The sequence below is a fragment of the Sturnira hondurensis genome, unplaced genomic scaffold (assembly GCF_014824575.4).
Source record: "Sturnira hondurensis isolate 20B ecotype Veracruz unplaced genomic scaffold, ASM1482457v3 Scaffold0019006, whole genome shotgun sequence".
NCBI classification, from domain to species: Eukaryota; Metazoa; Chordata; class Mammalia; order Chiroptera; family Phyllostomidae; genus Sturnira; species Sturnira hondurensis.
Genome location: NW_028091637.1, coordinates 13613560 through 13629081, shown reverse-complemented (window position 1 = coordinate 13629081; position 15522 = coordinate 13613560). Strand labels below are relative to the sequence as shown.

The following is a 15522-nucleotide window of genomic DNA, read 5'->3' as shown; positions in this document are numbered from 1 at the left end:
GGCTGAGCTCTGTGCTCCTGACCTGGGAGCCTGGGAGCCTGCACGAATCTGAGGGAAAGGGAGATGGGCGAGAAGGCAAGGCTGGTGAACGAAGACAGAGGAGGTAGGAAGAGGGAAGAACTAATTAAAACTTGCATAAATTCCATTCGAAATTAGCCACTTCCCTAAAATAAATCAAATGCGTTAAAATGCAATTCAACTCATATTTACTGAGCCCCAGCTTTGGGCTCAGCCTGAAGCCGTTACAAGGATGAATAAAACGGAGGCCTTGCCCTTAAAGGGCTCACAGTCTAGAGCAGACACTCACACACAAAACATCCAAATAAACATACATACTGAAAGTTCCAGTAGAGAGATCAATTAAGGGCCATTAATTCCTCTCTCAAGGGGAGGGGATCACAGAAGGTAATATTTGGCCTGGACCTTGAAGGATGAATAGCTCTCCAGGCTGATAAGGATAAGTGAGCTCCCGGGCAGGAAACAGTATACACATGAGGCCTGGACTGAAAATACTCGGGGTGGCAGAGAATGGCCAGAGCCCTGCGCAAGCAGCCCTCCAGAGGCAACAATTAGGAGGGCAGCTGGGGGCAGGAGGGGTGGCTGAAGATGAAGTGTGACAGACAAGTGGGAGTGAGTAGTGTGGGGCCGGCGAGGCAGAGGGAGCAGCCTGGATGTCCTGCAGGAGTGAGAGAGGGCAACACAGGGGCTCTGAGCCACCAGGGGGTTGTGCTGCTGGAATCAGAGAGCCAGGGCTTGGAGGGGAACTTGTGGCCCACGGAAACGGGGAAGTGCATGTGGGTCTGGGGCTGTGGGAGCGGTGAGGGGCTGGAGGAGCAGAATGGCCTGGGGTGGGTGCCCACAGGGCTCTGCGGAGGTGGGAGGACGGGTGGGGGCTGAGGGCAGGGCCTGCGGCTGCAATAGCTCCAGGCCCTCCCTTTGCCCATGAGATTCTTGGTGCAGGGAACAGTGTGGCCTGTGGTCCTCAGCCTCCCTGGGAATACTGCTGGGAAATCAAGCTTTGCTACATGCGAAGGGCGGGAGACTGATCTGAGAACTCTGGTGTTGGTGCCTCTGGCAGAGAGGAGGGTCCTTGGCCCGGATGCCGGCGTCCAGGCCCGCGTCCCCGTGCAAGTAACCGAGAATAGGCCCATCGGGACCTGCACAGCCTATCCTGGATTACTTGAACGAGGCCACGGCCTTCGCCAGGGCTTTGGTCCTCCTCTTGGCGCCTGTGGCTTCATTCCCTCAGGAGAGAGAGTTTTTGATCCCAGCCCTGGTGCCCTGGGGTATCTATCGCCAAGTGCACCATAGAACAGTCTGGAGGGAAGCTGGGGGAGCTGGGTTGGCTCCTTCAAGAGTGGTCTGGCCCCAGCAGGTCAGGCCCCGAGGGTCACGCTCACAGTCACGAGGTATTAATTTCTCTCCTAATTCTTGCCATGCCAGTGGGCAGCCTCTCCTTGGTCTCATTACTTTGTAACACGAGCCAAGATAATAAATGCAGAAGCCTTAACTGCTTCTCAGATGCTAAGTTAATTCAGTTGATGTTTTTGTAAATGTTAAATGCCCAAGTGCCTGCCGTTTTGGCTCCCTGATGGCTTTTAAAAGCTTGAAGAGTGGAGATGCTGGGGATGAAGCTGCCTTTTCCAGGGACGGCTTCCTGGCAGGGGAGGAAAGGGACCGACATATCAGGAAAAGAGCCCTGAGCAGGGGGCAGGAGACTGGCAGTCTCGTTTTAATTCTTCACGTTGCGTGACCTTCAGACAACACTTTTTCTGGCTGAGTCTCAGTTTGCCCATCTAGACAATGAGGTGGCTGGGCCAGCTGATTTCCAAGGCCTGGCCAGTTCTGACACTCTCCACTCAAAGACCAGAGACTACCGACATCATTAAGGAAAGACATCCTGTCACGGCTCAAGCACCAAAAGCGGTTTCCCTTCCTGGGACGTGAACACATCAGTCCAGAGACTCTCACTTCAAGCCTGTGGGGTTGACTGGACGGTGCCCAGATCACCTCCGTGGGAACCGTGGGAACCCTGACAAGGGCTCCCTCGCTCTTCAGCCTCCCCAGCTGTTTTTTCTACACTGTTTCCAAATATGTTCATAAGTGAAGCCATTCCCGGAGGGGCTTCATGCCGATAGGGAAGAAAACAATCAGAACAAAAACGCAGGCCAACTGACTGCAGCATCTTTCTTTTTTCGACGCTGCCTGCTGATCCGAAACCTCGCGCCCCTCTCCCTTTCTCTTTGGGTAGGGTTTTTTGCTAAAATTCCCGGGAGAACATGATGCAGGAGAGTCAAGGTCAGGCCGGAGAGGCTGGCATTGGAAATAAGCAACTTTCCCTGGGAATTCACCAGAAGTGGGTGACTTGTGGCATTCTCCTGTTGCCTGCTAGAAGAGTAGCCGAAAGCAATTACACGAGGAAGTTAATTAGACCATCAAGCTAGGCCAGTGGGGGATACGGAAACTTCTAAAAGTCTGCATCAAATCAAAGAACTATTTTAAATGGCAACCACATCTAGTATTTACAAATAGATTATAATTTGCCTTATAAACTCCACAGAAAACAAATTCATGAGTGAAAAAAAAGCAGAAAACCATTGTATTTATTTTGAAGTTTGCTTCTTTTTGATTCAGTGATGAGATTACTACTGAAATGGAAATTTATAAATAAAGTTCAGAAGAAGTGTAGTCACTAAAAAACACTAATTGGAACTCAGATTTAGCTTTGATTTCTTACCTGATGTATAGTTCCATCGATTTCGACAGGAACAATAAAATCAGCGTTACTAATAGGCTGGAGAGAAAAGAAACTATAATCAATACATCCGAAAGGATGAAATAGCATCAGAAATTTTAGCAAGAAAAAAGCTCTCCTGTACCAATGTTTCTATTGGAAAAAAACAGTTCAGAAGGATGTTGAAGCATGCCTGGGTTCCTTAAAGTAAGCACAAGCAGAAAAGCACATTATTTTTTCGTTTTGAGTATCGTTACATTTTCAGCTGCTTGGTCCACTCTCTTTATCATCTGCCTTTGCCCCAGTGCATCAGCCATGAAAGGTGGGGTAGCCTGGCTAGGGAATGAGGCTCCTTGGAAACCCCAGCTCTAGCCTGAAGTCCTGCTAGAATAGGGAAGCACTGTTGGCCAGTGTGGGGGTGGGCGATGAGAGCCCACGGTCCTAGTGGACGGGGTTACATGGGGGCAATAATGAGTACTGGGCCCACAAGTGCCTGAGGCCGTGATGGGCGGGAAATGCTCATCTCGGGACATAAAGCAGGGACAAGGACTTGGGGGGGGTGAAAAGTCAGAGGCCACACGCCATGACCTTGGGCAGGCCCCTCCTCTCTCGGGACCCCAGTCTCTCCTCTCTTCCATAGCTCTTGGGATGGGGCTCATGAGTGTCCGTGGCCCCACCCAGTCCTGAGCATCAGGGGTTTCTGACCACCCTCGCCTGCTCTGGTCTACACCATGCAACACCCAGCGCGCTCACAATCTGCTGGCTGTTTACAATAAGGCTGACGGCATCGGTGACGTTTAACATTCAAATATGATTCTTCGGCGGTCACTAGGTTCTCAGGGATGAACTCACCTATACTTCTAAATGGGTTTCCACAAATTGGATAGAAAACCACCCAAATCAACAGGCCCAAGAGAATCAACAGCTGCAAACCCTAGGGACAAGTCGGGGAGAGATACAGGGACAGAGAACGTGTGGGGTGGCCACTGGGCAGGGTGTTGGGAACAGAATCTCTGGTCAGACTCTGAACTGGGTCTGCCTTTCCACCCACGACTGTACGGACACATGCTCTTCTTTGATGAGTAAACTGAAGAAACGTGGAGCACAGGCGATCGCAGAACCATCACTAAGCACGCACGAGCGCATCCGGGGGCCTAGGGTAACAGTTTACTCACTTCTGTGGCTGTGAGGCCAAGGGTGGGTTCACAACAACAATAATTTCACAACTACAATACAGAATCACGCTAAAAAACAAAGGGAGACTGGAGGGAGAAACTCTCACAAGGTCCATTCTCCAACTCAGGGCGAACACCCATTCTCTGGCGCCCGTCACGCGTTGGGGTCAAGGCGGCCTTTCGTGCCGGAGCCGGGGTCCTAACCTGGGCCCGTGAGCCCGGCAGTTGTGCAGTTAGCTGTACGCCTTCAAGTGGGGATTCTCGAAGGCCTTTGAAACGCCCCGGACATTAAAAACTGTGCGATGAAGCACATTCTGCTTGCAGATGTGGGCAGGCCAGGGCAGGGAGCAACAGGAAGATGCTGTTCACATCAGCTTGTCCTACGAGCAGGCCGGGAGACACCTCGGGCTGCCAAGGCCCTGCCTTTGGAGCCGGGAGCCCTCGGTGACCCTGGGCGGTCTGGCCAGCGTTGCCTTCACTCCCAGACTGCTTGCAGGGAAGCTGTCTGTGCTGTCACGACTAATGACCCCTGTTCTAAAGGGCTTCCCTCCAGAGGGGCTTGAAAAAGTTCTGTGCAACTTGCTCATAGTGGGGGTGTGTGTGTGGTGGGGGCACGGCTTCCAGTGCCTTTCAGAGCTGAGCTGGGCGAGGCCCCCGCAGCACCTGCACCGGTCCCGGAAGGGCCCTGAAGTACTGGGGAATGAAGGGGTACCGCACACCCCAGTGGCCAGACGGGTCATTTCTCTCTGCTCAAGGTAAATGTGGCCCCTCTGGCATCCTCCCAAGGACTGAAGGACCAGCACCCGGCCTTGCCCTGCCGACAAAGGCCTCTGCTCAGTGACAGCAGGCAGGAGGAAAAAAGAATTTGGTGTTAAGGTCTCCAAACTCGATGGCTCCTCCAGTCCCCATACAACCATTGAGGAACGACTGTGGCTCACGTGAGACCCATACCCCATCACGGAGGGTGCCTTCTGTGTCCCTGGGTGAAGTACGGGAGCTCTGGAAGAGCAATCCAGCCTAACTGGTCAGTGACCACAGAGCCGTTCCACCACCAGAAACACCCCAAGGCAAGTAGGGCCAGGGCCCTACACACAGGCTTCCTCTCCCCTGCGTACTGATCCCGTTTCCAAAGCTTTTCATCATTTGCCTCTCTGAAATAATTTTTTCCATGTCAAAAAAAGGAAAATGGTTAATTAACTCATTTCTTAAGAGTGTCATTACAGCTGTTCTGCAGGGAGGTCCCCTGGTGATTTGTAATTAATTTTTGCTGCTACCCTGACGGGGCGATGGAGAGTGAGGGAGCGGAGAGAATTAAGACTATCGGATGCTCACCTTGACACCACGGAAGCCCGGAACCCTTCAGGAGGGCGGTCTCGCAGGCGGATACTCATTAAGCTGTGAAGCTTACAAAATCCCCAGCAACCTCTTATTATGAAAACAGTCAAAATAAATGGCTGAATCCGTTCAGCTGCCGTAACTCTGGGAGTCTTCTTCAGCTGATTCAGTTGAACATCTTTCCAAAAACATTGGTCTGGGAAAACCTCCAGGACAGCAGGTTGCTTTAACAGTGCCTCTCCTGCCCCTCCCAGTCAAACATACGGCACCCCCGTTACCGTGACAAATACACGGCGGGGGGGCGCGTCCTGGGGCACTGAGGCACTGCCTTGTGCCACCCGAAAAGTATTCCTGCAGGGGTTAAAGTGCTGGAAACTCCGATTTCATAAATAAGAAAGAGGTCTCAGTAATATGGACAGCCCAGCATTTCCCCCCAAACTAATTATGTTAATATTCAACCACTTGAGTTAATGTTCACCTGAGTTAATAAACAACTGTTCTTGGGAGTTCTTCACGAACAATGAAGTCACACGCTAATAACCACCAGCTTTCATCCGATTGTGTCTGAAGCCCAGAGATCATGGATGGGTTTTCATGCGGATTTACCTTAAATGAGCTGTGCACCAACGTTTCATCTAAGTCAATGACCACACATTTCTTTCCATAGTCAAGCACCGTCACCTCTGGAAGGAGGTATTTAGCTGGTGGCTAAAGAAAAAAAAATCACTATTATTACCTTGATGTAAAAGACAAACCAGTCCCCTTATTAATGTATTATACCATGTCGGTGAGGTTAAAAATGGAAGCAAACATTTAAATGCCTGGGTAAGCACATCGTGGAAATGTATTGGAATTAATAGGAATAAGTAGTTTGCAGCTGAAGGTTTACCACACGCTGGGCCATTGTCTGAATGGCGATCATGACAGCCTAGGCTTTGGGACCAGGTGAACCTTGGTTTGAACATCGGCTGTCTCTTGCTTGGTTGTAAGTGGGGATAATAATATTAAATGTGAATGGTTGTCGTCAGCAGCCATAACTGCGGTACAATGCCCACATTCTGTCTGGCACGTATATGGCTTGAATGTTTAATTATTATAGCTGCTCTAACTAGGCAGGCCCATTTCCTGGGGTCACATTTTGTCTGAAATTCACTGTGGTACGTAATAAGTATATGTCAGAGCTCTATTGGTGCCACAGTATTTTTTTTTAAGTGATTGAAATTTTTAAAAACACTTGAAGAGAAACTATAGACCCAATGGCAAAATGCAATCCAAAGTGACCTCCAAGAATAGGAAACAGAAAGAAAACTGGTCCAGGTTCAGCGCCCTGCCCCTACCTGGGCCCCTGTGGTATAAGAGTGAGTGGGGGTGGCGTTTTTGCCCCGGATTCTGTCTCTTTAAGTTGTACTTTAATCCCCATGCCGTCTGTTAATCAAACATCTATTTACATGCTTTGTGGTAGCTGACTCTAACCTTGAGATAAAAAGGTCACAAAGAGTTACTGAAATGCTAGATATCTTCAGAGAATCTCGTTCTTGCTTTAAAGTATTTCTTTCTCTGGGCCTTGCTTCATTTTAGAAGTGATCTGAAGTATTTTAGCTCACTTGGTGGCACACTCAGTCTCCAATGTTAACAAGCCCATTTTCTACCCTGGAAGAAGGTCAAGCTCTGTTCAATATTTAGGGCAAAACAAAACGCAATATCTGTCCCTAGCCACTGAAGAACAAACAACTTAGCTCATCCAATAAAAAGAGAAAAAAATGAAATCAAGAAGTATGCCCTTTTAAATGCCCTCCCCCCTTTTTCTTTTTGTCTAAACTGAACCTTAGTCAATAGAGTTTCGGACTTTAGCTGGTTCAACAGTGACTGGTTTCCAGGCAGTCAGCAGGTTAGGTAAATTTGCAAGAGCAATGACCATCCTGGAAGGGAGGTACTGTGCAGGGCTGACTGGGATGAGGCTCTGGGTGGGGACACAGGCATTTCTGATCTAGAGGGGCCCTCTCCTGGGAGCGCGGGTGCCTCGTCCTCTCCAACATCACTTGAAGAAAAAGCCTCATGGCCTTTCAACACCCTGGGCTCTAACGAGAGCTCGCCAAGCAGTCTTCCCAACCTTGCAGTCCTGGGGAGAGGTGTGCCTTAGACACGGGCCACGGGATCCAGGGTCCTAGGAAGGGCTGTGTCCATTTTACATCAGCCAGCGAGCAGGGTATTAAAAAATGAAACTTGCAAGAGAAGATGTATCTGAAAAAGTGCTTTCAAGAGGCAGGGTATGACAGAGTCTCTAAGTGAACATAAGGGTGTGGGTTATTTCTGTTGTTTGGGCCGTAGCAGGCTTGTGACTAGAATAAACTTTGTCTTAATGTTTTATTTTCCAATTATGTAATAAAAACACATTCTCGGTGTAAAGAATATAGACAGGAGAACACAACTATTTGCCATTCCATGCCTCCCATTCCTCTGCCCAGATGTCTCCTTTTCAGTTCGGTGTGTATCTGCCCAGCCCTTTCTCTCTGCATTTATGCACTAAAACAACAGTCTAACTCTATGTAATTGCTAGTCTGGAAAATGGGGATCTAGAAATTCTACCCCTTGCGCATCTGAGAACATCAAAGATCTGCCCAAAGTGGCTCAGTGACTTTCCCAACCCAGGAATAAAAATCACTTTCTTAGCATATTTAACCTACACTTGATGAGCATTCTCTGAGTTAACAGTAAGGAAAATGCCTCACTGTACTACTCTTTTTCTATTTATTTATTTTCTCTGAGAGAAAAGAGCAAGAAGGCTGTTAAGCAAGCTATTGATGGAGGGTTTGTGCTGCAGAGAGCAAGGTGGGGGGATGGGCTAGAGGGTCCCATCGGTCCTTAGCCTGGTTCCTAAATGCACACCGCTTCTCCAAGACAGCTTGGCTTTAGATGGAATGCAAATTCTCCAGGCCACTGGTAAGAATTGTTCTGGACAGCTGTGTCCTTGAAACATGCAAGGGCACTATATAAATGCAATAGTGCTTTGCTACTTCAATTGATCTGTTCAGGTGATGCTTGAATCATTAACTAAAGAATGTCCTGAAGCAAATTTTCTCTCAGGCTATCAGAAAGCTGAAGAACGAGAGAAACACCAGTTATATCAAGAGGAGCCTTTTATATACAAAATCACTTGCTCCAAAGCTCACGGAGGGCATTGCTGGGGGAAGGGGTTGGAGGTGGAGGTAAGCAATAGGGGCATGGGAATGAGGGGGAGGAGGAAGGAACCGTAATTCACCATCCAAGGTTTGGGAGTTCTCTCCCTGGGAGGAAATCCAAAATTTCCTGTCCTTGGTAGTGAATAGTCACCATGAGTAGTAAACTCCACACAGTTCTTTTCTTTTGGGAACTCCCACCCACACCCTCACAAATCTTACAGACGCAGTGCCTCTTCTTGGGGCACGAGTTGTTTGTTTGTTTTGTACTTGGAGCTCTCAGGCTCAGTGTTTGCACGCCGTGCTCCCCAAGTCTCAGAGCTCAGGGCAGAGACCTCAGGGCCCACTGCAGAGGGGCAAGGGGAACTCCCAGGGGCATCTGACCTTTTGGCGTCTCTGCGCCACCCTGGAAGAAGAGTTGTCTTGGGCCACCCACTAAATACACTGTGACATGTAATCCCAACAAAAAATCTCATAAGGTTTTAAGCAAATTTACGATTTTGTGTTGGGCCGCATCCACAGCCATCCTGGGCTGCGTGCAGCCCCTGCCCAGACCGTCTTTGAGTACAAGAGCTGCTCTGCGTACACATTCTTCCTGAGGCTTGGTGGAAAAAAGCATACGAATGCTTACCAAAAGGCTTAGGCAAACAGCATGGCAACCGAACTTAGAAAACAAATTCCTCCCTCCCCGTCAGCATTGCTATGGCTCGGCTGCACCGACAACCTTGTGTGGCGAGTGAGCGTCACTGCGGTGTGTGATTCAAGCGAGCGCGTGGGAACAGGAGGAGTTGGGCCACAGCCCCGGAGCTCACTGGCAGTCACAGCCACCTGAACCTCAGTGGTTCCTGGACCTGTCCCTTGCATCGCCTCTTCACCCTTCAGTACCTACCTTTTACTGGACAGCCCAGGGGCTCCCAACAGGCTGTGTGAAGAGCCCCAAATCCCAGTTCACAGCCGGGACACAGATGTTACTAGTAGGACATTTAACATCAAGTCCAGGGAAAGCTGTCATTCCTAACAGGTGTTGACTGGAAGGACTGCTCAATCAGTGGCGCTGAGACAACTGAGTTGCCACTGGGAAAGGGTAACAAAGCTGGATGACTACGCCATGCCGGACACCAACAGAATCTCCAGATGGATGGAAGATTTAAGTGTAATGATGAAACCACGAACCAGCGGAAGGAAATATGGGTTGGTTATAGACGGGGGAGACCTTTCCGAGCATGACGTGAAACTCCGTTTGCCTACATAAAATTAAACTTCTCTGTGGCCAAACTGTTTATAAACAAGGCCAAAAGATACATTGTAAGTTTGGAGGGAAGTGCTCATTTCTCTGAAATTTAAAAAGATACACAATATAGAATCTAGAAGAAATGAATAGGGAAGAAGAAAGACATAGGGACAACAAACCTGGGAAAAGATCATACTCATTCATAAAGAAATACAAATCAAAAGTGATAAATCAATACTATTCTTTACTTTCAGATTAACCAAGACTACAATATTCCAACCACAAGCTCTTGGTTGGAATGTAAATTAGGTTTTGGGAGGACAGTGCGGCTTTAATCTCCCAAAATGCCAAGTGTACCCTTCGATCTAGCACTTCCACAACTGGGACTGGTCACACAGACACTACCACTCAAGTCCATAAACACACATGTGCAAGAATATTCGCAAGAGACATATTAGCAATAGCACACAGTGGAAACGAAGAAAACGCCACCAACTACATGGAAATGAGGTGGATGCTACGTACTAATACTTGGGAGGATGTTCCAGGTACCTTGTTAAAAGCAAAAGACACTTTTTTACAAAACTCTCATTGTGTAAATATGCTTGTGTCTATTTAGAACATTTTTGGAAGGCTATATAACAAGTATCAAAAGTGTTCATTCTAGGGAGTTGGGACCAAATCGGGGGATTTCTTTTCTTCCTACTTGAATCTTTCAGTGTTTTTTAAACCATGAGTTTGAATGATTGCTTAGTGAAAAATCGAAAGACCAGACCTGCACATGTAAACAGAACAGCATGAGGGTGAAAAGAGAGGAAAGATATGAGAAGCAGAGATGGGGATGCCTGCTGGACTGCCCCGGGCACCCGTGGGCTCAGGGGTCTCTTTCATGTTCCGGGCCTGAAAAATGCTTTCAGGAGGCTGTAGAACCTGGTGTGTAGGCTCAGCACACTCCTGTATTTCTGGTCCTATGGTGCAGCACCCCAACCTCTCAGGGGCTCTCAGCCCTGGCCAGGCCCTGCTGTGGTCCACCAAGGTCAGGGCTAGTACGTTTATGTGACCTGTGGCCTTGATGGGTGGGTGCAGATTTTGCAGGGGATCCCCAGGCTCAAATCCCAGGGCTGAGCTGGGACGTTGGTTCACTTCTGCAGACAAAGCAGGTGGTAGAGATCCCACCGTGCCTATCAGCAGAACTACTTTGCTGGACGTTATCACTCGAAGATGCAAGTTACTTCAGCTAGGCTTTTTCTGTAATATATTTCACAGATTCGTAAGGAAGGCCTGACCCAGGTCTCATATGTAAGAGGCAGCCAGCCGTTTACTGATCAAGCACTGGGCTAAATTACATAAGGAATCTTTTCCCCCTTGGCTGCTTTATTCCAGGATTCTAGAATGAATATAGGTTTGTGGGGAGAGGGCCATCTTTCTCAGCAGAGTTTTCCTCCTGACCAATGCTTGATTCAGCGCCCAACTTATAGATAGCAGCGAATTAACCCGTTGAGAAAAAACAGTGCTCTGGGGGTATCAGAGGCAAGGGCAGAGGTGCCAACTGCCACCTGTTTAGAACAGAAACCTTTGTAGAAAGAATCAGTATATGAAACTACTTTGTATGAAGGCTAAAAAGAGACGTCCGGTCACCGACCCCACTGAGGACTGGTAATTTGTGAAAAAAAAACAAAAAACGGGAGAGGTAGATGAACAGATCTGAATCCCACTCGAACACTGGGTACGAGGTCATCCTGCCTGCCAGTCTTCTCTGTCAGCCAGTTCTCCCAACAAAGCCCGCCACCCCGAGTTGTGCTGCTGAGTCGGAATCACCCCACAAACCCTTGCAACTCATTAATAAATGGGGAGTTCAAGTTCTGAGGAAAATGACACCGTCAGAAACATTCTGGGCCATTGAAAAGTGACCAGCATTACCAAGTTTGGAGTCAACCTGCACTGATGTCATCCATTCCTTCCAAATGCAGGATAGCTGTGCCTCTTGGTTGTTCCCAGAAAATAGGTGAAAAAAAGTCCAAGGAAAAGGAGAGAACAGATTTGAACCAGACAATTTGAGTAAGAGAATCTTTTGGATTCAAATATCAATGTTTGGACATCTCTTAAGACCTAAAGCCTTCTCTAAGGTCAGAGGACTGCTAGAAAGGTCTTGTTGGTTATGGGCATCTCGAAAGCAAGTTTCTCATGGGAGCCGGTCACTGGAATGGCCTCAGCCCACATGGCTCAGCGGGCTGAGCGGGAGGAAGCGAAGGAGCAGTGGGGACAGTGGAGGTCTGAGGGGTGGCTGGTCCAGGCCAGGGCTGTGGTCAAACACGGGTACAGCTATTCTCCCAAATCCCAGGGCCGAAGACAGAGGTGGGTGGCCCGAGGGAAGCCCAGCTGGGGCAGAGTTACAACACCGCCCATCTGTGAAAGTGGGGGTGGGTCCTGCGAGTTCAGAAGCAATCTTCCGATCTCAGAGCTACGGCCAAGCTCCTGACACTGGTGGACAAGTCAGAAATGGTCTGCTCATCTGGGACACGGGCTTCGGGAGCCCAGTGCCACTGGGACATCACCTGCCGCAAAGAACCATGTCTGGGAAAAGTGTGTTCCCCCAGTCTAGGGGGTCGGGTCTGCCGTGCTGAGTTGGGGTACAGCAAGCTGCCTCAGCCTTGGAGGGCAGAGAGAAAGGGAAAGTGAGAATTTGCTGAGGAGATACTGAAGACGGAAACTCTCTGTAAAGAACTTCCTGCTTACAGCTTAAAATGTAGCCTCATTTTTCTTTTTAACAGAACAGAGCTATTTATACCGTGTGATAAAATGCAACATAAGCAAGAACATTGAAAACAATCTTTTATATTAGCAGCCCAGAGCTACAAGACTCTACGAATGTTTAAATAAAATTGAATAAATATACATACACTTGGTATGGGAATGACCTGCCTCTGGTCACCCTGAGGAAAAAGAAAAAAAAGTCATTGTCAGGTTCAAAGAGAAGTGAACATACATTCAAAAGAAACGTCTAAGCACTCCGGAGCGTAGAGCAGGCATCCAATTTCCGGTCCTCTGCACCTTGGTGGCGTACATGGACAGGAAGTGTCCGAGGATTTCCCACAGTTGGGGCGCCACTCTCCTCCCAGACACCCCACCCCTGACAAACCAGGTTGGGCTCCTGAGGCTCGCTAACCATTTTGCTTATGTGAATCGTGTCTCCCTTACTCCCAGAAATTTCATCCTTAATTGGAAGTTAAAAATGAAAACTCATACTTTACTTTGATCCATGACTCCCTCTAGTAAGTGGCTTGTTTGCTCTTTTAAGCAAGTTTTTCCCTGAGGAGACTAAGCCTAAGTCTACACTACAGGCAGGGAAAGGAAGACAAGTTCATCAGATTACGAGGAACACCCTGGTCTTTACTGGCCCTCATCTAGGGAGGACTGGGCAGGGGGGACAAGGCAAGGTACAAGAAGTGCCCTTCAAGGCCACGGCCACGGGACAGCTTTCCTGTTAAGGGGAATGGAACCCGTAGTCACAGGGACTGTCAAGACAACTCAGGTCCCAAGGAAGAGCCTCAACCCCTTCCTTTCCCAGTGGTGAACACCGGCCGTCCACAATGTGGTGGGGGACACGCTTCATTTCAACATCACTGAAAAATGCTCATAAAAACACAATCTCCATTGAGCATTTCCACGTTCGGCGCTTCTTTTTCTTTTTTAGATGGTGGGACGGGGGGCAAGACAGCAGCACGATGGTGCCTGGTAAGGGGGTGCTCTGGTAGTCTCCCACACCGAGCCGCTTGTGAAAGTGTAACCATCTTTTATTAAGGGAGGTCGGGTGACAGGGGTCTCCCAGGAAGGGGCCGAACCTGATTGTCCAAAGTGGCTGGTGGCTGGCACCTTCCCGAGCTCTGCTCTGACTCTGAGAACCATTTAGCACCTTCCCGGTCGTCTCCAGACCTGGTCTTCACCTCTGTGGTGTGACAGCAACATACCGTTTCCTCTTGAGACAGTCTTGATGGCTCTTGACATTTCCGGGACACTGGGGACTCGCCTTAAGAATTCTACACTACCTTTTGCCATTATTCCAGGTAGAGCTGGGCTCCTCTTCAACACATTGGCGCGCTATCAAATCCAATCCCAGTTTTCAAGAACATACACAGAGAAGATCATTTCTGAAGCTCTGAAATGGTATTATTCTCAGCCTCGGGCCCCGGGAGCAGGTCGCTGCTCTTGGTGGGGGAGATTTTAACCAGAAGCTCACAATGCCTCACAAACTCAGTCACTGTGGAGTCGGGTTTCTCAAGCCCAACATTACTGATATTCTGGGCCGGATATTCTGGAATCTTTGCCATGGGGGGCTGTCTTGGATATTGTGGGATGTTTGACAGCATCCCTGGCCTCTACCCACCAGATGCCAGTAGAACCTCTAGTAGTGACAATCAAAATTGTCCCCAACATTGTTTCCTAGTGGGCAAAATGGCCTACAGTTGGGAGCACTGTGCTGTTCGGAGACCGCGCACAGCGCACCCCCCAACACATATACCTTCAAGGAGATGAGCACGTCGGTGATGAGAGAGACAACAATAACACCCGAAAGGCTTGACAAACACAGACAATGACCAATGGTGCAATGCTAGACAGCTATTTGGGCTTGAAAATTCTCCTAGAGGTTACATGTAAGTGTGTGTGTGCGTGTGCACATACATGTTATTAGTGAGTGTCCAGAAACCTTGTTCACTTTGTCCTCATCCTTAGACATCCTCCTGTGCCTCTGCCACTGGGGCCTTCTAGGTGCTGACATGTTCTAGCCTCTCGCCACTGTCTGCAGACACTTACTCTGGGCCACTGGCCTGCAGGTCCAGGGTGTATCAGGATGGTGGCGAGGGCTGCCACCCCAGAGGCCATCTGTTGCATTCTGCCCACAGCCTTCCCCCTTCCTCTGACATGCTGAGTTCCTAGAAGCAGGGAGAGCCGAGGAGCCAGCAGAAGAGCGCGGCCTAGAATCTGCTTCCACATCTAATGGGCCTGGGCTGGTGCCCCAGGTGTCCTGACCAAGCTGAGAGCAAAGGGCAGAGGGTCCTCCTCTGGGAACTCGCTGGTCCACGTTGACACGGGCTCTTTCTACGGGGTCTGGCCTCCCAGACTGAATACAGTCAAGTGTTACGCAAATGATGCGTTACTCAGAGTTCCTGTACTTCATTCTTTAAAACGCCATTTTGACAAATGTTAACTGAAGGAAGTCCATGAATGAACACCAAATCCAGAGGAGCTCTGCTCTGCCGGAGAACTGCCTTCACAACGGTGCGGACACAACAGCTAACTCCTCTAGGGAACCGTTGGTCGGGGCGCCTCCATTTCCCCAGGTCATTTCATCTGCGCAGAAACGCCTGCAAAGTAACTTCTACTGTGACAGCAGTGATTCTTCTCTTTACTCTCTACAGGCCCAGGGCGCAAACTATGCTCCCTTCACGAATGGCGATTTTCTGCAGCAATGAGTTTTAAATTGGGGGGCAGGGCAGGAATTATGAGCACACTGAGGGGTCATATCAGAATCTGGGGCTGTGATACCGTTCACAGTGGGACGTCCTCACACTAACCTCACTGATACGTTTTTCTCCACCAGTGAAGCGTAAGGTTCGATATCCCTTACAGCAATTCGTCTCTCATCATTCCCCCCTGAAATTTCTCAGCTATTATTATACATTTTTCTTCTGCATAAATGGGAAGTCTCCCTATCCAGAAACATAGTGTGTTTCTTCATAAATAAGAAAGAGCTACCATCCTGAAACTTTTTAATAATGCTAATTTATGGTAGTGTTCTTGGGTTTTCTATGTAAGTAATCATGTCATCTGCAAATAAAATTGATTTTGCATCTTTTCCACATGTGTACCAGT

The 15522-nt window shown here is 48.9% G+C and overlaps 1 protein-coding gene across 4 annotated transcripts in view; it reads right to left on the bottom strand.

The window, feature by feature from the left end:
* CTDSPL (CTD small phosphatase like) overlaps window positions 1-15522 on the bottom strand; it is a 115371-nt gene that overhangs the window by 12146 nt on the left and 87703 nt on the right. For 3 of the 4 annotated variants that reach the window (XM_037070774.1, XM_037070777.1, XM_037070776.1), the window contains exons 3-5: window positions 12552-12584; window positions 5851-5952; window positions 2738-2794 (exon numbers count right to left, since the gene is read on the bottom strand). In XM_037070774.1, coding sequence (XP_036926669.1) covers window positions 2738-2794; window positions 5851-5952; window positions 12552-12584 — 192 coding nt within the window. The remainder of the gene's footprint in view (window positions 1-2737; window positions 2795-5850; window positions 5953-12551; window positions 12585-15522) is intronic. The other variant, XM_037070775.1, reaches the window with a different exon arrangement.